Below are 26,537 nucleotides of genomic sequence, written 5' to 3'. Positions count from 1 at the left end.
TTGTGTCATTTTAAAGCTAAAAATATTTACTATTTTTATAAATTGATTTTGGATTTTTAAAATGTTTCCTGTGTTTTATTGAATGACTGTTTTGTAATATTTAAATGCTTTACGCTTTTCCTCCTACGTTAAGCCTTGTCGCTCGTTGCCAAGCTACAAAGGGTGGAGCTAGGTTTCATTTACTGAGACCTAACTGGACCTAACTGGAGGTGAGTGGCCTATTGCTAAGTGTAGGTATTAACCTGCCCTTTTCAATAATCTATTTTCCAACACTTTTTGGTGCACAGTGGTGTGATCCTGTACTTGTATTCAGTATCAAATTACAGTTTTAAGTAAAACAAATTAAAAATCCTTTTAGATTAATTTCAATTATTGCATTTCTGTGATTTTTCTAAATTCTTGTTTCCAATTTTTGCAAAAAGTTTTTGTTGACACAAAACTAGGGAACCATGGAGTTTGAGCTGGCTAGCCTACCCACACTGACAGTAGTCCAGCTTAGGGGGCTGTGTACTGCAAGGGGGTTGCCTGCAACCACTGACCTCAGGAAGCATGTCCTGATTAAATCCCTAACAGCATGGGCTGAGGCCCAAGAGGTAGGCTCAGAGGAAGCTCCAGAGTAGGAAGAAGCAGGGGAGGATGCTAGCTCCAACCACTCAAGGGAGGGAGGGCATCTGAGCCTAAGTGAGGAGGAGGAGGACCGGTCCTCACTGCACATAGTCACTAGGGGCATACCCAAAGCTAGTTGGGGAAAGAAGGTGGTTCAGGAGGATAGAACCTGTCCCTCAGGGAAAGAGAGCTGGAGGCCCAGCTAGCATTTATAGCTTTGGAGGCAGAGAACCTGGCCCTAGAAAAGCAGAAATGGGCAAGGGAAGAGAAAAGAGATGGTGTCAGTGAAAGAGAAGCTGACGTGTCCATGGGTGGGGGGTTTTGCCCCAGATTACCCAAGGGAGTGGTTCCTGCCTATATAGAGGGGATGACATAGATAAATGCCTGGGGCCTTTGAAAGGGCCCTCCAAATGAGCAGAGTTAAGCCTCAGTACTGGGGTTCACTTCTTTGGGAGTCTGTCCCCAACTCTGGGAGGGATAGGCTCCTAACCTTGAGAGGAGGAAGATTCACACCCCATTGTGAAGAGATGCTTAACTAAAAGGTTTGGTTTGGCCCCAGAGCAGTATAGGCTCAAGTTTAGGGATACCCAAAAGACAAGTACCCAGTCCTGGGTGGACTAGGTAGACATCTCAGTTAAAGCACTAGAGGGCTGGATACAGGGCAACAACATAAGTACCTTTGAGGGGCTGTACAATTTGATTATGAGGGAGCACCTTCTAACTAATTGTGTCCAAGAGAATCTACACCAGTATCTAGTTGATTCCAAGTTGACCAACCCCAGAGAGCTGGGGGAGGCAGCAGATGACTGGTTAAAAACTAGGGTTAACTAGAAACCCCTAGGGGGTGATCAGAAAAAGGGAGGACATTGTTCTTCTCAGGGGAAGAAACAAGGGAAAGATGATAAAAAAGCCCAAGGAGTCCTCACAAGAATCCCCAAAAACTTCTCAGGGTGAGGGAGCCCAGACCATTCCACTTCTAAGGGGAAAGGGTATCAGGGGAAGCATTATTATCCTGTTAAGGCAGGAACATTTCAGGAGCTTGCTAAGGCTGGCAAGTGCTTTGAGTGTCACCAACCTGGACACAAAAGAGGAGATACTATCTGCTCCAAGAAGCCCCCCCACTGGTGGGCAATCCCAGAGGTTTGCTAGTGTAGGGATTGGGTGGAAGCTGGCCCAGGTCTGGGATCAGGGTACACAGAGGTCACCTTAGTATCTGTGGGTGGGGTGGACATTGCAACTATGACCACCTTACCTCCCAGCATGGAGAGGTATAGGCAGAGGCCTAAAGTCAATGGGACTGAGATGGAAGCTCTGAGAGATACAGGAGCCAGTGTGACAATGGTCGCAGAGAAGCTGGTTTCTCCAGAACAGGTCTTACCTGGTGTCTTCCCCCAAGTGACTTATGCAGATAGCAGAACTAAACTCCATCCCATGGCAATTGTGAGCCTTGACTTGGGTGGTGTGACTGGTCCTAAGAAGGTAGCTATAGCTCCTGCCGTCGCAGTAGAGTGTCTGCTGGGAAATGATCTTGAAGCATCTGAATGGTCAGAGGTGGAGAGAAGGGTCCATACACAGATGCTGGACCTCCCTGAATGGGTGTGTGCTGTGACCAGGTCACAGGCAGCACAACAGGGAAGTGCTGGACACTTGGACCCTGGAACAATGGGCCTAACCTCCAAAAAGAAGAGGAAGGGCACTGGGTCTGACTTGCCACCCCCACAAGTACAGAGGGTCAGGAGGAATCCAAACCTCAGGGGGAGGACCTGAACTCTGAGGGAGGGCCACTTCCCCTGCAAGCTCTGCCTGACTTGGCAGAACTGCAAGGGGCAGGTGGCCCCACCAGAGAATAGTTGTGCCAGGGACAAAGAGAGTGTCCCATTCTTGAGGGCCTAAGGTAGACTGTTGCCAGGCAAGAACAAGGGGATACCAGTGGAACCCACAAGGTTTACTGGGAGGATGGAGTTCTCTACACTGAAGCAAGGGACCCCAAACCAGGGGCAACCAGGAGAGTGGTGGTCCGCCAGAAGTATAGAGAATTCCTCCTCACTTTAAGCCATGATATACCCTTAGCTGGACATTTGGGACAGATCAAGACGTGGAACAGGCTGGACAACCATTTTTATTGGCCCCAAATGTCAGAAAAAGTCAGGGAGTTTTGCAGCCAGGCCAGTGGCAAGGTAGGGGGCAAGCCAAAGCAAGTGGTTGGGACTCCCTTTGAGAGGGTGGGGATTGACATTGCTGGTCCCCTAGACCCACCAACTGCCTCAGGCAACAGGTACATTTTGGTACGTGTGGACCATGCCACCAGGCACCCTGAGGCAATACCCCTCTGGACAGTCACTGCTCCCACAGTGGCTAGGGCCCTACTTGGTGTGTTTGCCAGAGTGGAATTCCCAAAGGAGGTGGTCTCAGATAGGGGCACAAATGTTATGTCCGCCTTTCTGAAAGCCATGTGGTATGAGTGTGGTGTTACTTATTAGTTCACCCCCCCCTATCATCCACAGACCAATGGTCTGGTAGAAAGATTTAATAAGACCCACCAACTGCCTCAGGCAACAGGTACATTTTGGTACTTGTGGACCATGCCACCAGGTACCCTGAGGCAATACTCCTCCGGACAGTCACTGCTCCCACAGTGGCTAGGGCCCTACTTGGTGTGTTCGCCAGAGTGGGATTCCCAAAGGAGGTGGTCTCAGATAGGGACACAAATGTTATGTCTGCCTATCTGAAAGCCATGTGGTATGAGTGTGGTGTTACTTATAAGTTCACAACCCCCTATCATCCACAGACCAATGGTCTGGTGGAAAGATTTAATAAGACCCTGAACGGCATGATCATGGGTTTGTCTGACAAACTCAGGAGGAGATGGGATGTTCTCCTCCCATGCCTGCTGTTTGCCTACAGAGAGGTGCCACAGAAGGGGGTTGGCTTCAGCCCTTTTGAATTACTGTTTGGGCACCCTGTAAGAGGCCCATTGTGCTAGGTGAGAGAGTCTTGGGAGAAGCCTCTCAAGAGTCCAAGGAGAATATGCTGGATTATGTGCTGGGCCTCCGGTCACGCATGGCTGAGTACATGAAGAAGACAAGCAGAAACCTGGAGGCCAGCCAAGAGATCATGAAGCTCTGGCATGATCAGAAGGCTACCATGCCTGAGTATCACCCAGGACAGCTGGTGTGGGTTTTGGAGCCTATGGCTCCTAAGGCATTTCAAGCCAAATGGACTGGGCCCTATCCAATTGTGGAGACAAAGGGTGAGGTCACCTACTTTGTGGATCTTGGCACTCCCAGTAATCCTCATAGGATCCTGCATGTCAACAGATTGAAACCCCACCAGGACAGGGCAGGCATGACCATGCTGATGGTCACTGATGAAGGGAAGGAGGAGGAGAGTGAACCTCTGCCAGACCTCCTGTCCTCAAATGAACAAGATGGTTCAGTGGAGGGAGTGGTACTCTCTCCCAAGTTGACAGACCAGCAACAAAAGGACTGTAGAAAGATATAGGAGCAGTTTGCTAGTCTGTTCTCCCAGACCTCTGGACTCACCAATTGGTGTGTCCATGACGTTGACCCTGGTGACAGCTTACCTGTCAAAAACAAGCTGTACAGGATGTTTCACCAGGTCAAGGCCAGCATCAAAGCTGAAGTGGCTAAGTTGTTGGACCTCAAGGTAATTGAGTACTCTGACAGTCCTTGTTCCAGTCCAGTGGTACTGGTACCCAAACCTAATCTCCAAGGTGGGAAGAAGGAATTGAGATTCTGTGTGGAATACAGAGGTCTAAATGCAGTCACTAGGACTGGTGCTCACCCCATACCTAGAGCTGATGAGCTCATTGATAGGTTGGGGGTTGCCACATTTCTGAGCACATTTGATCTGACCTTGACTGTCAGATTGCCTTAAGTCCAGGAGCTATGTAGATGTCAGCATTTTCCACTCCAGAGGGCCACTTTCAGTTCAAGGTGATGCCCTTTGGCCTGAAAATGTTTCCTGCCACCTTCCAACAATTGGCGAATACAGTCCTGTCTGGGTTGGAATCTTTCAGTGTAGCTTATCTGGATGAGATAGTGGTATTTAGTTCCACCTGGGAGGACAACCTGATCCACCTGAAGGAAGTGCTTCAGGCCCTGCTTCAAGTGGGCCTGGCTATCAAGGCAAGCAAGTGCCAGATAGGGCAGAGCTCAGTTGTGTACCTGGGCCACCTTGTTGGTGGAGGCAATGTACAACCTCCCCAGCCCAAGATCCAGACTATCCTGGATTGGGAGGCTCCTAAAAGTCAGACTGGTCCTTTCTTGGCCTGACTGGGTACTACAGGAGGTTTGTTCAGAATTATGGGACCATAGTGGCCCCTCTGACTGAGCTTACCTCCAAGAAACAGCTCAAGAGGGTCATTTGGACCCCAGAGTGTCGGAAAGCTTTTGACACCCTAAAACAGGCTATGTGTTTAGCACCAGTGTTACTGGCCCCTGACTATAGCATGGAGTTTATAGTGCAAATAGATGCTTCAGAGGAAGGGATTGGGGCAGTGTGAGCACAAGTTAATGAAGAGGGCCAAGATCAACCAGTTGCCTTCATCACCAGGCGACAACTCCCCAGAGAGAAACAATGAAGTGCCATTGAGAGGGAGGACTTTGCAGTGGTCTGGTCCCTGAAGAAGTTGAGGCCATACCTGGATCGGATTGGAATGGCAGGTTCATCCCACTGAAGAAAATCTCCAAAAAAACAACTTAGTCCTAAGGTTAACTTTTGACTGAGGCCTCCCATGGGCTGTAGCCGAGCCGGGCTCCATCACGGTTGGCCTTAAACTTTGACTTTGCCCCGGTCGAGGTGCGACCAGATGACCAGATTGGCGCTTTTTAAAAATTCATATCTCCGGTTCCCCTCATCCGATTTATTCATTTTTGTGTCATTTTGAAGCTAAAAATATTTACTATTTTTATAAATTGATTTTGGATTTTCCTGTGTTTCATTTAATTACTGTTTTGTGATATTTGTATGCTTTACGCTTTGTCTCCTAAGTTAAGCCTTGTTGCTCATTGCCAAGCTACCAAGGGTGGAGCTGGGTTCAATTTACTGAGACCTAACTGGACCTAAGTGGAGGTTAGTGGCCTATTTCTAAGTGTAGGTACTTACCTACCCTTACAAATAACCCATTTTGCAACATGCACTCAAATCTTTCTGTGCCTTACAATCCACGTCTGGCTGGGTTTAGTTGACAGCTCCTTGTGCATTCACTCAGACACAACCCAAACACAGGATACTCAGCCTCACGTGCATACATCTGCATTTTGAATGGGTCTTCCTGGGCCGGGAGGGTGGAGGGCCTACTCTCACATAAAGGATTGCCACACCCCCTACTGGGACCCTGGCAGAAAGGATTGAACTGAAAGGGGACCTGGTGCACTTCTAAGCCGCTCTTTGAAGTCTCCCCCACTTCAAAAGCATATTTGGGTATATAAACAGGGCCTCTGCCCCTTCCAACTCAGACACTTCCTGGAGAAGAAACTTGTAACCAGAACCTGCATTCTGCCAAGAAGAACTGCCTGGCTGCCCAAAGGACTCACCTGACTCAATTCTGTGAAGGACTGCTGCCTTGCTGTTGCCCTGCTGCCTTGCTGCTCTCTGGCTGAGGTGAAGAAGTGCTCTCCAAGGGCTTAGATAGAGCTTGCTTCCTGTTCCCTGAAGTCTCAGGACCAAAAAGACTTCATCTCTTCAAGAAGGACTCTTTTTGCAGTGAAATTAAATGCACAGGCAGCCTGCCAGAAATGATGCACAGCCTGCACTGCTGTGAAAATTTCACTGCATGCCGAATCCAGAATGACGCAGCCCGACTTCACAACGAGAAGATCAATGCAGCACCAGCGTAGAGACTGGAAATTCTACAAATGGCTCACTGGATTGACGCATAGCTGAGCTGAAACGACGTAGCCCATCTTCCAGAGAGGAATCGATGCAGCACCTGCTATGCAGTAGAAAATTCGACACAAAGCCCAATGGATCAGCGCAGTTCCTATGACTTCGTCCTGTCAGGGAGGGAAATCCATGCACCGGCCCAGGCGGTCTGAAAACCCCGAAACCCGAAGAGGATTCACAACCAAGCGCCAGAAATCAACGCACAGCCATCCCTGCATGGAAGCTAAACGACACAACGCCGTGTGCGGCCCGAGAAATCGACGCACACCCCTTTTGTTTCCACGCTTCTTCTCCTCTGTGGCTCTTTGCTGACATTTTTCACGTGAACCAGGTACTTTATGCTTGAAGGAGACTTTGTTTGCTTTTAAAAGACGTAAGACACTTTGGGGGTTATTCCAACTTTGGAGGAGGTGTTAATCCGTCCCAAAAGTGACGGAAAAGTGACGGATTTACCACCAGCCGTATTACGAGTCCATTATATCCTATGGAACTCGTAATACGGCTGGTGGTATATCCGTCACTTTACCGTCACTTTTGGGACGGATTAACACCTCCTCCAAAGTTGGAATAACCCCCTTTACATCACTTTTCAGTGATATCTCTACATTTACTTATTGTATCTATGATCGTTTTGACCTGCATTTAACCAGATGAATATTATATATTTTTCTAAACACTGTGTGATGTATTTTTGTGGTGCTATATGGTGGTATTGTATGATTTATTTCACTAAAGCTTACACATTGGCGGTCATTCCAACGGCGGCGGGCATGGGGTAACCGCCAAATGGCCGCCCGCCGGCCCAGCAGGAAAGACCCAGCAATGATGAAGCCGGCTCCGAATGGAGCCGGCGGAGTTGCTGGGGTGCGACGGGTGCAGTGGCACCCGTTGCGATTTTCAGTGTCTGCTTTGCAGACACTGAAAATCATTATGGGGCCCCTGCACTGCCCATGCCGGTGGCATGGGCAGTGCAGGGGCCCCCAGGGGCCCCACGACACCAGTTCCCACCATCCTGTTCCTGGCGGTTTTACCGCCAGGACCAGGATGGCGGGAAGGGGGTCGGAATCCCCATGGCGGTGCTGCAAGTAGCGCCACCATGGAGGATTCCTTGGGCCAGGGGTAAACCGGCGGGAATCCGCCGGTTGCCCTTTTCTGACCGCGGCTTTACCGCCGCGGTCAGAATGGCCCAGGAAGCACCGCCAGCCTGTTGGCGGTGCTTCCGCGGTCCCCGGCCCTGGCGGTCATGGACCGCCAGGGTCGGAATGACCCCCATTGCCTTCTAAGTTAAGCCTAACTGCTCAGTGCCAAGCTACCAGAGGGTGGGCACAGGATAATTTGGGTTGTGTGTGACTTACCCTGACTAGAGTGAGGGTCCTTGCTTGGACAGGAGGTAACCTGACTGCCAACTAAAAACCCCATTTCTAACAATGTTGCAACCTGCAGGTCAGCTAAGTTATCTTTATATAGAACCTCACATAGTGCCACCAGTAGCATTTGATTGTAGCGGTTTCATTTTCCTGTAACATATTTGCTAAAGAGTCCATCTAGATGTTATCTTCCAGTCTTTCACAGAAAGTTTACATACAGTACATAATGGCAGTCAAAACACACCCATAATCATCCCAACTCCAAAGGTGGATGTTTCATTTGACTCGTTAGGAAAAGGCCCTCGGTGTGCTGCTGTTGGAAGTGGCCCTTTTTGCAAGGTCATCCCTAAACCTTTTGCCTCCTTCCTCCAATTTTGCTGACCAGTTCTTCTTCGCTTTAGGACTCTGAGCATTTTACCACTGCTAACCAGTGCTAAAGTGCATATGCTGCCTGTGTAAATTGTATTGTTGATTGGCTTATCCTTGATTGGCCTATTTGATTTGCTAGTAAGTCCCTTGTAAAGTGCACTAGAGGTGCCCAGGGCCTGTAAATCAAATGCTACCAGGGGGCCTGTGGCACAGTATTCCTGTAAACATAGCTTGGACCTGCCACTGCATTGTCTGTGTGTGCAGTCTTGCACTGCCAATTCAACTTGGCAAGTGTACCCACTTTCCAGGCCTTAATCTTCCCTTTTCATACATTTAAGGCACCGCTAAGGTAGACCGTAGGTAGCCCCATGAACAGTGTGCAGTGTAAGTTAAAGGTGGGACATGTACTGATGTGTGTTACATGTCCTAACAGTGAAATACTGCTACATTTGGTTTTCACAGTGGTGCAAGGCCTAGCTCTTTCATAGGTTTACACGGGGCTGCCTTTAAATATTATTAAAGTGTAGGTTCCCTTTAAGAGCAGATTGAAATGTGGAGTTTGGTGTCTCTGAACTCACAATTTAAAAATACATCTGTTAGTGAAGTTGTTTTTTTAATTGTTAGCTTGAAAATGCCACTTTTAGAAAGTGGGCATTTACTTGCTTAAACCATTCTGTGACTCTGCCTGTATGTGGATTCCCTGTCTGGGTCAGTTTGACAGTTGGGCTGTTTGTAAATCCATTTTTAGACAGTGAGACAAAGAGACCTGCAGTGTAGCCTACATATTCTGATGAGCCATCTGTGCTAGAGTGAAGGAAGTAGTGGTCACTTACATGTGAATCGGCGGTGCCTACCATCTCACAATGCAGTCTCTAACCCCCTGGTGTGTGTGTATAGGGCTTGGCCTGGCAATGCGGGATCGTTTGAACATCAGAGTCTTTTCTTTGAAGTATACCAACTTCAAAGGCAGAAAGGGGTATAAGTATTGGACTCAAAACCCCATGCTTTAGATTTCTTCAATATCATTTCTGGAACCAAGAGGAACCTCTGCCAAGGAGAAGAGCTGAAGAGCAGAGAAGAAGTGCTGCCCCTGCCTGTGGCTGTGCTTTGTTGGACTAACCTGTAGTTGCTGCTTCTGCCTGTGAAATTGGGACAAAGACTGGACTTTGTGGTTGTTCCTTCTTGTTAATAATCTTCAAGGGCTTGATTTGAGCTTGCCTCCTGTTTTTAAGTATTCCTCTGCTAACATCTTGACTCTCTGCTGAGACTCCTGCCCTGCCAAGTACTGCCCTTGAAAGATGAAGTTGGCAGACATGAGCTGAAAATCCAAGGACAGAATCCCATGCGGGGAAATTTTAGATGCAACATCTGCAATGGGGCTAATAAACGACGCGCCGCCAGCTTCCCGGGTAAAATTGATTCTCTACCTGCATCGCGGCTGGGAGATCGACTCATTGGGGCTAGAGAAACCATGTGCAACACCTTCGTGTGGCTGCTGATAACTATGCAAACCCCACGCAGTGCGGTTTTCTAACACTGTGCAACAGAATTGTCTGCGCATTGTTCCTGAGCATCAAAGTCATTCCGACTCTGCGTCGATTCGAGGCGCCCCGTCCGGAAATTGACGTAATGCTCTCTTGCAAGGGAAAGAAATTACGCATTGGTGACCCGACCAGAGAAGAAATGATGCATGGCCTCCCTTGTGAGGAAGGAATTGACACATCACTGCCTTTCACGAAGCACGCTCGCCCGTGCAGCTTTATTTTTTACGATAATCAGGTACTTTGTGCAAAATCATTGTTTCCATTGTGTTCTATCAAGTAAGACTCTTAGGGCCAGATGTAAGACGGCGAAAAACGCCATTTGCGAGGCACAAAAGCCGTTACGCAATGCTGAAACACATTTTGCGAGTCGGTACCGACTCGCAAAATGTGTTTCAGACTCGCAAATAGGAAGGGGTGCTCCCAACCTATTTGCGAGTCGCACCACCATGTAGAGTTGATTTGTGACCGCGAAAGCGGTCGCAAATCAACTCGCAGTTACCATCCACTTGAAGTGGATGGTAACTCATTTGTGAATTTGTGAATGCTCACAATAATATTTTTTCCTACTCTGAAAATAACCGAAACAAAAAGGTTTCGGTATTTTTTCTATTTGCAAAGAGAAAAAAAACAACTGCTTAATTGAAAAGCAGTCACGGACATGGAGGTCTGCTGTCTCCGGCAGGCCACTATCTCTGTGAGTGCCTAGACTCGCTATGGGGTCGCAAACTACGACCCACCTCATAAATATTTATGAGGTGGGTCTGTGCAACCCCATAGCGAGTCGCAGAAGGTATCTGAGACACCTTTCTCCATAACATTTTGCGAGGTGCAAATTGCGAGTCGCTGGGACTCGCAATTTGCACCTCGCAAAATGTTTTCTACCTACATCGGCCCTTATTCTTTTGAAAATTCATATTTTAACTTGTGTGTGTTGGATTTTTGTCATTTTGGTCTTGTTTGCTTTAGATCAATATTACCTATGTGTTTAAACTGGTGTGGTGTCCATTTTGTAGAGTTTTCACTGTATTATTGTGTGTGTTGGTACAAATACTTTACACATTGCTTCTGAGTTAAGCCTGCCTGCTTGTGGCATGCTACCAAGGGGGTGAGTGGGGGTTAACCAGTTTTGTTTCTAATTTGCCCCGACTAGAGTGATGGTCCTTGCTTGGACTGGAGGGGTAACCTGACTGCCAACCAGAGACCCCATTGCTAACAGCTGCATTAAATGATTTTTAATCAGTCTTCTGCTTCCCTCTGGCTACTTCCCACTTCTCCTTACTTAACAGCTTTTCTAAAAAGGTGTAATTAGTTACACACTTTGTTTTGCAGCTATTACCCCTGGACTTCCATTTAGTCAAATACTGGCTGCTTAAAAGACACATACCTCATGCTCAAGGCTGAGGTATTCTTCATTACAACACTTCACTTTTCACAAAAAATAGCAAATGCAAATGAGTGCACCTCATCATCTGCCCTGTGCATTAACCTTATTCCATAAAAAGTGTTCAGAGCACCCTGTTAAGTCATTGGAGGCCAGGTAAATGAATGTAAAAACAAAGGCTTGCCTACCTTTCACGTAACAGTGCATTTTCTATAGCTGATGTTTGTGCATATATTGTCTGCTTGCTATAACGTGATGTGCTTGCGTATTTTAATGCATTTTAGCTCACAGGAAAGCTGAACACAAGTCATTCTTCATTGGTAAATGGTAGGAGACATCCATCCACAGGCTGAATTGCAAAATGTGTTATCCAGAAACCTGAGTTCAAAAGTCAGTTTCCCTACCTCACCAAATTGTGTAGTCCAGGGCAAATCACTGTACTTCACAGTACCTCTTTTTTTGCATGACCAATCTGAGGGTTCAGGGTGTGAGCTGTAGAAAAAGGCCACTCGTACATTGTTTCATGGGGAATTGCTTTACAATTACCAATAACATTTGTTATATGTGCCACAGACGTAAAACTGAAATCTTTCATGGTTGACATGTCAACATTGTCAGGCCACAGGATTATTCTTGAGTAGTTCTATGTTTCTATTTAGAAATTAACAATTTCAAGTAATGTCTTTCAATACAGTGATACCATCTAACATATTAAACGGACACTTTTAAAAAAGTGCTAAACTATTTTCGCAGAACTTTAAAGAATCTTCATCACATTTTTGCATTATGGTTGTTGTGCTAGCGCGCCTGGTCCTTAGTAAGTAAATTTACAAGGAGACGCGTATAGGCCAATGATGCTTTTGGATCGCATGGAGTATCCTTGCTGTGTAGTAATCGATGAACATCAATTATCAGTGTAATCAATCAACAACCACTAAGAGAATCATTAAGCATGAGACAATATATCAACATTTCATGAAAAACTACAACTCAATTATACATTTTATCAATTTTATTTCCCAATTAGTTACAATACTAAATCATTAAGTTAATTCAAACTTTATTCAATTCAGCTCATAATTAGCTCATTAATGACCACCAATAACATAATCTAATCAGAACCTGAGAAAACATATGCTCAATTGCTTCAGCATAAGCCAAAAAGATGATTATACCAGCATTAATAGCAGAGTTCAGCAATCAGTTTGTCAATCATCTGTCACTGTCAACATCTATCAAAGAATCCTACCTAACCCAAATTAGCATTTAGCATGTGGGACTTCAAGCGAAAACAATTTAGAACATGAATTTGGAAAAACATCTAGCTAGTAGATAACCTATAAAAACAGAGCAGTGGGTACCTAGAAAGAAAGGCACAAAAGTTAATAAGTCACATTGTCATAGCTATCTATCCACGAAATGGATCAGCACCAAAGTCAGTCTTTGTCTTCAGGTCATCAATCGATCAGCAATGCATCAGGATCTCAAGAGCAGGAGCCCAATGACATATTCTCGAATCACATCTTCTGGCATCAGCTTTTCACCCCTTGCATCTGCCCTCACATCTGAAGTTTTAGCCCCTTGTCATGACTTTTATATTAGAGTTTTTCAGTCCAATCCCATAATTCCTAATTGGTCAGTCAATCAACAGTTATGACTCTAACCTATAATATTAATTTTACATATCTATAAATTCTAATATTTTCCCATCCCCAATTCATTGCTTGGTTCACTGTACAATGACCTCATCATCCGGCTCATCAGGTATCGAAAATGTTGCATCTTCTTCTCCAGTCAGTGCTTCTGTTATTTGAGTCCTGGGAAAGTACATCAAGTCTACTCTACACATGAGTGTTTCAATTTGATTTCATCATCTCCTGTCCGTTGGTACATTGCAGCAAATTCTAGCTAAGCAAACTTTAACATTGGGTGGTTCAAGGTCAGCTTAGCATCTCAACTTCACTCCTGCATGCTCTAATAATTCAGCTTCTGCATGGCATGAGGCCTGGCAAAACTAGGCCACAACTTCGGCTAAGTTAACTCTACAATATAATGCAAAACATAGGTTATACATCTTAATATGACATATTACATTATTATTATTATACATTTTCATTATTTCACACATTTTTAGTTCTTTTAGTACAAGTTCGCATAAGTGGCTGCCATACCCAGTGGGCACATTTTCAAACATGCACATATTATTTTTCTCTACAATTAATTTCTCTATGAACTTTTATAAATCATAACATATAAGCATTTTATAATAATTTCTAATTAGCATATGTGCTTCAACAGTTGCGTAATTACATTCTAAACCTTCGATTGCTCAGTTCATGCTTTGGCTCTTAGGGCCAAACCCATAGCCCAACTAGCAATTCATGTTCTCAGAACAACCTCATCTCTCTCTAGGAAAAGGGATAGAAAATCCTGCAGGCACTACCGAGACCTGCAATCAGGCGGATGACATAATATTCTCGGACAGCCTTGGTAAGCTTCACGCATGCACAGCAGAAAAGGAAGTTATGGAGTCCTCTGCATTGGCAAACAATACAGGCCGATCTGCCAATGCCGTGGGATCCTTCACTCCCTTAAAAGCCCATATGTTATGTATAATTGTTTTACCACATCATGAATCACCCGCACATTTAAGCTCCACCATTAAACAAATACGTTTCAGCAAAGGGAACACCAACACGGTCATCGCCGGTCTCTGACTGTCGTTTGCTTTAAACAACATGGCTGCCTCATTATTTATTATTATTATTGAATTAGAGCAAAGGGTTTTGGGCCACCCTCTCACCTAAATATTTGGCTCATCATTGCCCTTGATTGCGCGCAGTCGCGAAAAGTGTGCACACAAACATTCTGCTGCTGCACGCTAAGAAAAATAATTACATGGAACATTGGTGATGATAGTTGCCATAAAGGCCCTGGTTAATTTCTAGTCAGTCTTATTTCATTCGTGCCCCATTTACAGACATTTGTTCTGCCTAAAAACTCAAGCAGAAATAGTAAATATGTGGAAAATGTTTATCATTTCCAAAATCAGTTGGAAATTTCATTACTTTCTAACGTTCTTAGGAAATCCAGATATCTACGTGTCCGTCAAAAAATCTGGACTACAGGATTGGACTTCCTCTACTAAGAGCTGAATGTAAACTAGTCGGAGTAGGAAGGTGATGTACTCTGTGTTCAGTTCTCCATACCCAAAGCGCTCCCCACAGCCTCAACATTTCACAGTGAAATAATATAACAATGTAGGAGGCTGGCCTGGCTTATAGTGGGTAACTGATGGTACTTACACCTTGTGCCAGGCCCAGTTATCCCTTATTAGTAGATTAGTAGTGTTCTAGCAGCTTAGGCTGATAGAGGTAGCTATAGCAGAGCAGCTTAGGCTGAACTAGGAGACATGCAAAGCTACTACTATACCACTTATATCACATAGCACTATATCATAAGAAACACAATACTCAGAGTTGCTAAAAATAAAGCTACTTTATTTTAGTGACAATATGCCAAAAGTATCTCAGAGGATATACTCCCTTAGGAGGTAAGTAAAATACACAAAATATACACATAAACAAAAATCAGGTAAGTAAACAGTCAGAAAAGTAGTGCAAACACTGTAGATTACAATAGGATGCAATAGGAGACAATAGGACTTAGGGCAACACAAACCTTATACTCCAAAAGTGGAATGTGAATCACAAATGGACCCCAGGCCTAGTGTAGTGTGTAGAGGGTCACTGGGAGTGTAAGAAAACACTAATGGTGTCCAAGATACTCCACCCCAAGACCCTGAAAAGTAGGAGTAAAGTTACCCTACTACCCCAGAAAGACAGTAAAGCCGAGATAGGGGATTCTGTAAAGGCAACAACTGACTGCAAAGCACTGATGATAGATTCCTGGACCTGAGGACCTGTAAAGGAAGGGGACCAAGTCCAAGCATCATGCAAGTGTCCAGTGGGGCAGGAGCCCAATAAACCCCAGATGAAGGTGCGAAAGGGCTGCCTCTGAGTGGAAGAAGCTGAAGATTCTGCAACAACGGAAGGTGCCAGGAACTTCTCCTTTGCACAGAAGATGTCCCACAGCGTGCTGGAGGATGCAGAGTTGTTTTCACACAGAAAGACCGCAAACAAGCCTTGCTAGCTGCAAGAGTCACAGTTAAAGAAAATGGGTGCTGCCTGGACCCAGGAAGGACCAGGAGGTGGCCCCTTGGAGGAGGAGACAGAGGGGGCGCCCAGCAAGACAGAGAGCCCACGCAGAAGCAGGCAGCACCCACAGAAGCACTTGAACAGGCGTTCAAGAAATCTGAGCATGGCGGTTGTCTCAACACTATAAAAGAGGGTCCCACGAAGTCGGTGGTCAACTCAGCGAGTTGAGCAATGCAGGACGGAGTGCTGGGGACCTGGGCTGTGCTGTGCACAAAGAATTCCTTGCAAAAGTGCACAGAAGCCCTAGCAGCTGCAGTTCACGTAGTACACAGGATTACTGTCTGGCGTGGGGAGGCAAGGACTTACCTCCACCAAATTTGGACAGAAGGACCTCTGGACTGCGGGGGTCACTTGGATCTAGCTCCTGTGTTCCAGGGACCACGCTCAATGAGAGGGTACCCAGAGGACCGGTGATGCAGAAGTTTTGTGCCTGCGTTAGCAGGGTGAAGATTCCGTCGACCCACAGGAGATTTCTTCTTGGCTTCCAGTGCAGGGTGAAGGCAGACAACCCTCAGAGCATGCACCACCAGGAAACAGTCAAGAAAGCCGGCAGGAATAGGCGCTACAATGTTGCTGGTAGTCGTATTGCTACTTTGTTGTGGTTTAGCAGGCGTCCTGGAGCAGTCAGCGGTCGATCCTTGGCAGAAGTTGAAGAAAGAGATGCAGAGGAACTCTGGTGAGCTCTTGCATTCGATATCTGAAGAGAAACCCACAGGAGAGACCCTAAATAGCCTTCAGGAGAGGATTGGCCACCTAACCAGGTAAGCACCTATCAGGAGGGGTCTCTGATGTCACCTGCTGGCACTGGCCACTCAGAGGCCTCCATTGTGCCCTCACACCTCTGCATTCAAGATGGCAGAGGTCTGGGACACACTGGAGGAGCTCTGGGCACCACCCCTGGGGTGGTGATAGACAGGGGAGTGGTCAGTCCCCCTTCCCTTGTCCAGTTTCACGCCAGAGCAGGGGCTGGGGGATCGCTGAACCGGTGTAGACTGGCTTATGCAAGGAGGGCACCATCTGTGCCCTTCAAAGCATTTCCAGAGGCTGGGGGAGGCTACTCCTCCCCAGCCCTTAACACCTATTTCCAAAGGGAGAGGGTGTAACACCCTCTCTCAAAGGAAATCAATTGTTCTACCTTCCTGGGAGTGGGCTGCCCAGACCCCAAGAGGGCAGAAACCTGTCTGAGGGTTGGCAGCAGCGGTAGCTGCAGTGAATACCCCAGAGAGCTAGTTTGGCAGTACCCAGGGTCCATGCTGGAGCCCCGGGGATGCATGGGATTGGCACCCCAATACCAGATTTGGCATCGGAGGATGATTCCATGATCTTAGACATGTTACATGCCCATATTCGGAGTTACCATTGTGAAGCTACATATAGGTATTGACCTATATGTAGTCCAAGTGTGTAATGGTGTCCCCACACTCACAAAGTCTGGGGAAATTGCCCTGAACAATGTGGGGGCACCTTGGCTAGTGCCAGGGTGCCCTCACACTTAGTAACTTTGCACCTAACCTTCACCAAGTGAGGGTTAGACATATAGGTGACTTATAAGTTACTTAAGCGCAGTGTAAAATGGCTGTGAAATAATGTGGACGTTATTTCACTCAGGCTGCAGTGGCAGTCCTGTGTAAGAATTGTCTGAGCTCCCTATGGGTGGCAAAAGAAATGCTGCAGCTCATAGGGATCTCCTGGAACCCCAATGCCCTGGGTACCTAGGTACCATATACTAGGGAATTATAAGGGTGTTCCAGTGTGCCAATCACAATTGGCGAAACTGGTCACTAGCCTGCAGTGACAATTTTAAAAGCAGAGAGAGCATAAACACTGAGGTTCTGGTTAGCAGAGCTTCAGTGATACAGTTAGGCACCACACAGGGAACACATATAGGCCACAAACTATGAGCACTTGGGTCCTGGCTAGCAGGGTCCCATTGACACATATCAAACACACTGACAAATAGGGTTTCCACTATGAGCACTGGGGTGCTGGCTAGCAGGATCCCAGTGAGACAGTAAAAACACCCTGACATATACTCACAAACAGGCCAAAAGTGGGGGTAACAAGGTTAGAGAGAGGCTACCTTCCTACCCTACAAACAATCCATCGTATAATGGTGCAGGGATATCCACTGACATACTTATGTCATAGACACAGCACAGGCTAAACAATGATTCATCTTCCACCACACAACCACATCAAACAACATTCTATCGGAAATCCACAAAAGGGAGGGCCTTATTCAGCATAAAATCAGAAATGTACTCGTTTAGATTTCTTTCTAAGTTAGTAGCAAATGTTTGTTATTTTGGGAAATCGCTAATATTTCCAGGGGTATGCATCAGAAGTTGTGACCATTGCACTTTCCTGTCATGGTTGTTGGTCATCAATGATAAAAAATACTGTGGGACCGAAATATTGAGGGCTAAATATCGGGGACCAAAATTTTACCAAGATGAGTGCACATTGGTAAGAATAGATTTACTTCTCTTAACTCCACATCTGCATACATTGAACACATATTGTCAAGGTAGATACGTGTGAAACTAAGTAAAGTGATCTATACTTAACTATCTGTACTTGATGTTACAAATGATTCTTGTCTATTTAGTCCAAAGGATTTTATCGTTTGTTCACCCGGTTTTGGACCTTTACTCTGAGTTATCTCTCTACCTCAGTATCTCTCATAGTAATTTCACTGTAATTGGACTGAGCGTGTTTATCAGTGTTTAAGATAGGCTGTTGATGCCCAGCTCAAATAAGGGACATTGAGCAGGTTACACATAAACATGGGGCACACGCCTGTAAGCATGTGTGCGTTTTGCACGATTGTGCCTACTGGCCTGCGCAGCCACGTAATTGTGCACCAGTAGCCTGGCAGAAGAGACCCTGTGAGAGTAGGTGCTGACCTGGGGTAGGCCTTATAGTTTAGTGGGATTCATAGATAGGTCAATAGGCTTTACTGGGAAATCTGTAGTGCTCTGACTGTTTTTACACCATTTTGGGGGTCTTTCTTTTTCATTCAGCCTTGCATGCCCTTGGCAGCAGTACATCAGTGACGTTTTTAGTATGAGAGTGGGCTGCGCACTGTGCTCCCACTCATGCACTCCCAGTTACATCTTTAGGCTACTACACAAACGTTGCACAATTATCTTCCCTTCTCCTTGGGCACAACATTGTTTACTTGGACATGCAATATAAACTATTTAGTTCTGAGCAGTGCTTTGCAACTGACGTTTGTAGATGTAGAATAGACGTTACAGTTACGCCCAAAATACAGAAAATGTTTCACATACACATATTGTGTCCGTGTAAAATAAGGATAACTTGGCCCCGTAGTCCGAAGTAATATGAAGCGCGAGGATAATTTGGCACCATAAACCGATGTCATTTGAAGAGCGCCCATGATGTAATGGTCACAAGAAGAAACAGTATAAGTCAAACCCTCAGATGCAGGGCCTCAGGAGTCTTTTACTGCTTTTCATTGCCTGACATTCACACCCTGCGAGAAGGGATCCTGCTCAGGCGAGATGGCTCAAGTCAGCAACGTGAAGCGGGAACCATTTTCTAAATCGGTTACATTGTCCTACATGTTGTCCTTCGCAGCAGCACACAGACTGAGCAGGTGAAGTTAGGAGTTCTCTCTCTCTCTCTCTTGCCATATCTCTCTTTATGCTTTATTTTTCTCTTTAGCCCTCTTTCTTTCTCTCACTCTCTTATTATCTATTACATCTTCTCTCTTCCCCCTCTTTCTCTCCGTCTCTCTCATCCCCTCCCTTCCTGTTTCTCTGGCTTTCATTTTCCGTTTCACTGACTCTCCCGACCTCTTCTTCGCTCTCCTTTTACATCCTCACTCTTCTTATTCGCCATCAACACCTCTTCCATCGCTGTCTACCTCTCTTACTGTCTCAACTCAAACAAATATAATAATCGTTATTACCTATAATGTTACCAGCAGGATTTCCTATTCATGGTATTTGGAGTGTACCACAAACTCAAAGTCCTTAATTTAAATGCCTGACAAGTAACACAACTACGCTCTTATGTAGACAACCTACCTAGAGCAGAGCACTAGCAAATTATGGTGAAAGCAGTCCTTGAAATCAGACATGAAATTGAAAACTTTTGGTTACTTCCTGCATGAGGTTTGGGAAGGCAGCAGGTGTAGTATAGGTGAAAGTGAGGTCATGCTTCTGTAGTGGAGCTGGGAAAGAGTCGTCAGCGTCTAAAGGTTTTCACTATTTGTGTGTCTAACCCACAACCTGTTTGCTTCTGGAATGCGTGAGATGTGTTTCACTAATTGTAAGTGTGAGAGCAGTATAGTTTTGCTGACATTGATGGTGGTACCAGTGGTTTGTCAGGACTGAAGGAAAGTGATGTTCTTGCCTTCAAAGGAACGCTTTTCCGTGTGTGGGGGAACTTTTTTTGTGTAAGACAAGGCTTTGACCTTTCAAATATAATATGGACTGAGTTTCATCCATTCCGCCTACAGCCTGCTTGCTTTTGTATTTTGTGTGTACCAAGGATGCATTTTTCGTAAATTGATAGATAACATTATAACAGCGCTATAATATCGATGAAGTCTGCAGTCATCAGAGACGGAGTTGTATCAGTAAAAGTGCTTCAAGTGACCCTAAATGAGGCCAAAGGAAGCATTTCTCATGTGATGAATGAGGATTTTGTATGTTTTTGTGGCTGAGTTAGTGATTGATGGATGGATTACTCTGTCACAAAAGCGAAAGATATCCTGTCCACCTTATTACATTTGCCATAGGCTATAGTGCATGTTTAATACCTGAAAGCCTGTCATGCAGGTATAAAAACCATCCATATTTTCCTTTTTACAGGCAAATGGAAACACACGTAGGGCCTAATTGCTAGCTTTCTGGTCCCTTCCCCTCACTTTATCCACAGTCAGAGTCATTCACAAAGAATGACACATTCACAGATATCAAACGTCCCCTTTGGGCAGGTCATTGACACTGCACTGCCACACTCCACAAAAACACACATCTGCCCATCTCAGGCACAGGGAGAGTGAGGTGTACAGAACATCTTGTCAAACAACATCAACACCACAGCAAACTAACATCTACCAATTAAACTGACACCCTCACATTCCTCACATGCCTTGGACTATCATCAGATTGAAGGCACATACGTATGGATGTGACATGAAACACGAATACCCCTTCCATGAAACATGCCTGTAATGGACCCACACATCACCCAGATTGACCCACAATCGAAGGTCAATGGGATGCACAATAGTCTGTGAAACAAACATCCAAAGCTCACAGTACAAACAATACCAGCACAATGGGGATGGCGGCATCAGGAACACTCATGTAAGGATGCTGTCCGTGGGGCACATTTCACTTTGCACATACCCCTTAAACATAAACACCATTTGCAGAGGAACTGGCCCTTCATGTATCTGAGCCAAGTGACATGCCTACCTGCCAAATCTGTAAGTGCAAGTCAAGGAAGCACATACAACAGGAACAGCATGGGTCATACATCTAGATGAAGTATCTGCAAGGTACACACATCAAATACTTACCCTAACAAACATAACACAATGCACTGACACCCCGATTGGATAAACACCCACATATCCATACAGTGAACATCTATCCTTGTCTTGGGTTACACCATCATTGCCCACAAAGTCAGATATTGCAAACAACAGCAAATGGATTAGCAATCAGGAAGAAACACACACAACTGTAGGCATACAACACAAGTTACTCTGGAACAATGAATAGCTGAAAAGTAATGGCAGGACAAATGTGTACTCAACAATACAAGAGCCTGTGTTTATTCAATTCAAATGCTGAAGAGCAGATTCATTGGCCAGTCAACATGAGACCATGCACATTACTGTGCCCAACCTTGACTCCGATCAAAGCCAAGGAACCTACATAGGAAGGGGCTGAAGTAGGCAGGGAGGCTCTTCAGGTGTCATCCCCTGTCCGTCACCACCCCAGGGGTGGTGCCCAGTGCTCCTCCAGTGTGTCCCAGACCTCTGCCATCTTGAATGCGGAGGTGTGAGGGCACAATGGAGACCTCTGAGTGGCCAGTGCCAGCAGGTTACGTCAGACACCCCTCCTGATAGGCCCTTACTTGGTTAGGTAGCCAATCCTCCTCCGAGGGCTATTTAGGGTCACTAATGTGGGTTCCTCCTAAGATAACGAATGCAAGAGCTCACCAGAGTTCCTCTGCACTTCTCTCTTCGACATCTACCAAGGATCGACCTCTGACTGCTCCAGGACGCCTGCAAAACTGCAACAAAGTAGCAAGAAGACTACCAGCAACATTGTAGCACCTAATCCTGCCGGCTTGCTCGACTGTTTCTTGGTGATGCATGCTCTGAGGGCTGTCTGCCTTCACCCTGCACTGGAAGTCAAGAAGAAATCTCCAGTGGGTCGACAGACTCTTCCGCCTGCCAATGCAGGCACCAAACTTCTGCATCACCGGTCCTCTGGGTCCCATCTCATCTTGACGAGCATGGTCCCTGAAACACAGGAGCTGGATCCAAGTGACCCCGACAGTCCAGTGGTCCTTCTGTCCAAACTTGGTGGAGGTAAGTCCTTGCCTCCCCACGTCAGACAGTAATCCTGTGTACTGTGTGATCTGCAGCTGCTATGACTTCTGTGCACTTTTGCAAGAGTTCATTCATGCACAGCAGAGGTCCCCAGTACTTCCACCTGCATTGCCCAACTTGCTGAGTTGACCTCCAGCTTCGTGGGACCCTCTTTTGTTGTGTTGAGACGACCGCCATGCTCAGATTTCTTGAACACCTGTTCAAGTGCATCTGCGGGTGCTGCCTGCATTTGAGTGGGCTCCTTTTGTTGCTGAGCGCCCCCCTGTCTCCTCCTCCAAGGGGCGACCTCCTGGTGTTTCCTGGGCCCTGGCAGCACCCATTATCTTCAACCGCGACTCTTGCAGCTAGTAATGCTTGTTTGCAGTCTTTCTGCATGGAAACAACTCTGCATCCTCCAGAACACCATGGGACATCTTCTGACCAAAGGAGAAGTTCCTGGCACCTTCTGTTGTTGCCGAATCTACGGCTTCTTCCATTCGGAGGCAGCCCTTTTGCACCCTTATCCGGGGTTTAGTGGGCTCTTGCCTCCCCAGACACTTGCGTGATTCTTGGACTTGGTCCCCTTCCTTTGCAGGTACTCAGGTCCAGGAATCCGTCTTCAGTGCTTTGCAGTCAGTTGTTGTCTGGGCAGAATTCCCTATCCCAACTTTACTGTCTTTCTGGAGTAGTAGAGTAACTTTACTCCTACTTTTTAGGGTCTTGGGGTGGGGTATCTTGGACACCCTTAGTGTTTTCTGACACTCCCAGTGATCCTCTACACACTACACTAAGCCTGGGGTCCATTTGTGATTCGCATTCCACTTTTGGAGTATATGGTTTGTGCTGCCCCTAGGCCTATGGTCTCCTATTGCATTCTATTGTGTTCTACAGTGTTCGCACTACTTTTCTAAGTGTTTTACTTACCTGATTTTGGTTTGTGTGTATATTTTGTGTATTTTACTTACCTCCTAAGGGAGTATATCCTCTGAGATACTTTTGGCATATTGTCACTAAAATAAAGTACCTTTATTTTAGTAACTCTGAGTATTGTGTTTCTTATGATATAGTGCAATGTGATATAAGTGGAATAGTAGGAGCTTTGCATGTCTCCTAGTTCAGCCTAAGCTGCTCTGCTATAGCTACCTCTATCAGCCTAAGCTGCTAGAACACTATTAATCTACTAATAAGGGATAACGGGACCTGGCACAAGGTGTAAGTACCACTAGGTATCCACTATAAGTCAGGCCAGCCTCCTACACATACAGCCCCTACAGGAAACTACCATAGTACAGACTTCACCCTTACACTTAGGTGAAAATGAAATGGAATATGGTGGGTACACAAAGGCCCATACTTATACTTTTTTAGTGCCACATTTGCGCCACTTTTTGACGCAAAAAAGGCGCAAACTTACAAAATATAATTGTATTTTGAAAGTTTGAGCCATTTCTGCGATAAAAAATGACGCAATTGCGGCGCTAAGAAAGTATAAATATGGGCCAAAGTGTCTTCTGTGTGCATTTGTGGACATGTGACCTACTAAATGCAGACTCATGGCACCTCGATTTCTGTGCTATGTAACTTTACCACAGAATACTCCTTTGAACATATATGTCTATCTTACAGAGATGGCATTCAAAGTATGTATTGCACAGTCTCTGCTATGTAACCAAGCTACTGAGTCACGTCATGGCCTCCTAGGAATCTACACACTGTATGCACTGTGGGTCTGTCATTTGTGCAATAAACCTGTACAGGACAAATATGACTTATTTGAAGGCGACAATAGAACCATGGGAGTAAGCGACCTGTCATGAATCAAAGACACACATTGACAATGATGCAAAATGCACTTATGACTAGTTCTGGGATTTATCTCAGTACCCATTCCTAATCTAGTCAATGGACAGGGACATTTCTGGTAAGTTTTGCCACTAATGCCACATATTGGCCACCTGGCAGAATCTGCAGGTCTACAGGAAAGGGGCACAGTTGCATAGCCAGAGTGACACTCCCACAGCCTGCCTATGTCCCATACTGGGAGATACATTTGACAGGCCCTGATATCTGCAGGCTGAGCATACAGAACCTACATGAAACCCACATTTCCATCACTTCCATGCATGACAGTACATCATGTGACCATCAGCAATGTGGCTTTTATGGCAACCTGATGGGAATAGTGAGTCATGATATGCTTCCTAGACAACAGTTTGGCAAGATCAGATGTGGGTAGAAAGATCTGCTGCGCAATATACATTGCTTACAGGATCCTCAAATGACTTAGACAAGATACATACACAGCTCGTGCTGTCATGCACATACATGTTGTCTAACATGTACAACGATCATAAACAAAGAAATGTAATTGGATGGCAGTAAAGTCCTCCTGCCTAGTTATATACATCCACTACAAGGAGGATCTAGGACCCCCAAAAACATCACAAAGCACAATGCGAATGAGCACAACATATAGTACCGGTTTCCAATACCTGCACCATGTACATCCCATTGATGCCACACAGACTGTAACAACAGGCACTCAAGGAGTCTAACTGGCACACAAGGGCACATTGTAGTCTGTGAGGAAGGAGAGAATGGTTTTGAACAGAGTAAAATGTGCCTGTGAGGTACTTACTTGCTCCTCTGATAAGCTATAGAGCAGACCACACAGGATAAGACCTATGTCACAAGCCTCTCCAGGTCCTCTGGAGAGAAGGCAGGGGCCCTTTCACCTCCTGGACGTAGCATTGTTGCTCCCTGAGGCAGCACACAGCAGAGCAGCAGAAGTCTTGCAGGTATTGCTGGCTGCAGTGGCAGGAGCCAAGTGACTGATTTTGTACAACATGGCGCACACATAACACCACTTTCGTGGTCATCACCGCCGACTGACAAAGCCATTGGGCTGAGACTGCCACAGGCAACAATGTTAACTGTGTTTGCTGCAGTTGAACCTGCCTACCGTGTGGGTGACTTCCACCGGCGGCCACAGGCAATTCCTGATGTCCTGTGGAGTAGGTCTGGCATGTGCCATTTTGGCAGCTTGAAAGACTGTGGCCCTCATTACGACCCTGGCGGTCAGTGGTAAAGCGGCAGTAAGACCGCAAACAGGGCGTCGAAAAAAAAAAGGAATTATGACCACTTCACCATTCCGACCGCCATGGCGGTGAAGACCGCTGGGCTGGAAATTGCGGTCTCCAGCCCGGCAGTCGTCACTAGACCGCCAACGGTATCAGGACCCTGCATACCGCCATGGATCTCGGGTGGTTGGGAACCGCCATGAGAACCATGGTGGTAGGCACTATCATTGCCAGGGAATTCCTTCCCTGGCACTGATAGGGGTCTCCCCCACCCCGATACCCCCCACAAATCCTCCCCTCACACCCCCCAGCCACCCCCCAAAAATGGCACAACCCCCCTCCCCACCCCGACCCCAAACATGCACATATACACCCCCTACATGCACACACCCCCAACATGCTCATATACACACCCCTACACGCACACATACACCCCAACAACACATACCTGCACACATACCTGCACACATACACACAGACATGCACACCGTCCGACCCGCACATATTTCCCATACACACAACACCCCCTGTACGCATACACTCACTCACTCACCCCTCTACACTCCCACACGCCCACCCCCATGCACGCACACAACACTACACCCCCCCACCCCTTCCCTAACGGACGATCAACTTACCTTGTCCGTAAAACCTCCGGGAGTGGATGGGATCCATGGGGGCAGTCCCGCCACCAGAACACCGTCACCAGAACACCGCCACACCAAATCATGGGACGTGATTCAGTGGGTGGTGTTCTGTTGACGTGGCGGTGGAGGTTGAGTAACCTCCACTTTCCTGCCGTCCGCCAGTATGGCTGCTGGCGGCTTTCCGTATGAAAAAGGATGTCAGGCTGCAGCAGTCATAATACGCGGCGCGGAAGACCGTGGTCTTCAGCACGGCGGTACATCGGCGGTCTTGCGAAAAGACCGCCGAGGTCGTAATGACCCCCTGTATGTGGCCCTGTTATATGCATCACAAAAACAATATACGTTTAATATCATCACAAACATATTCAATCAGTCTTGTTGTGTAGGTTCGTCTTCACAACCACCAGTGTGGTGTGTTGAAGGACACAGATGGCTTATGACAGTGGTGCATAGGCCACCACCGCTGACGGTATTTTTGGCAGTCAGAAAATACAGTCATATTTTGAGGTGCAATTGTGTAGCAGATAGTTGGGTGTCTTCCGAATTCATCTTGTGGTCACATGTTCACAACCATGGGGGTCACATTTGACCTTTGTGTAGTGTCCAGCTTTGATGTGTACTGGGTGTCATGTATATCCAGTCAGAAATTCTTTGTCACATGATATTGTTGGTATGCATCATGTATGTTGCTGTGGACACAGTGACTAATGTTCCAAATAATGTAGTTTCACACATAGGTACCCTGGGAGAGGGAGGATGCAACAACCTCCTGTCTACCGTCCATTGCCAGACCTTCAGACAATGGGGGAATGCCACGTCATCCAGCTCTATTGTCT

At 46.3% G+C, this 26,537-nt stretch overlaps 1 protein-coding gene across 1 annotated transcript in view; it reads left to right on the top strand.

The window, feature by feature from the left end:
- Nucleotides 1-18,843: 18,843 nt before the first annotated feature.
- LOC138284974 (6-pyruvoyl tetrahydrobiopterin synthase-like) overlaps nucleotides 18,844-26,537 on the top strand; it is a 95,585-nt gene continuing 87,891 nt past the window's right edge. Inside the window, exon 1 of the mRNA XM_069224347.1 lies at nucleotides 18,844-19,013. Within this exon, the coding sequence (XP_069080448.1) occupies nucleotides 18,919-19,013 (95 nt within the window). The 5' untranslated portion in view covers nucleotides 18,844-18,918. The remainder of the gene's footprint in view (nucleotides 19,014-26,537) is intronic.

This window comes from Pleurodeles waltl, chromosome 3_1, assembly GCF_031143425.1.
Source record: "Pleurodeles waltl isolate 20211129_DDA chromosome 3_1, aPleWal1.hap1.20221129, whole genome shotgun sequence".
NCBI classification, from domain to species: domain Eukaryota; kingdom Metazoa; phylum Chordata; class Amphibia; order Caudata; family Salamandridae; genus Pleurodeles; species Pleurodeles waltl.
Note: the sequence above shows the minus strand (reverse complement) of the source record. Positions and strands in the feature narration are given on the sequence as shown.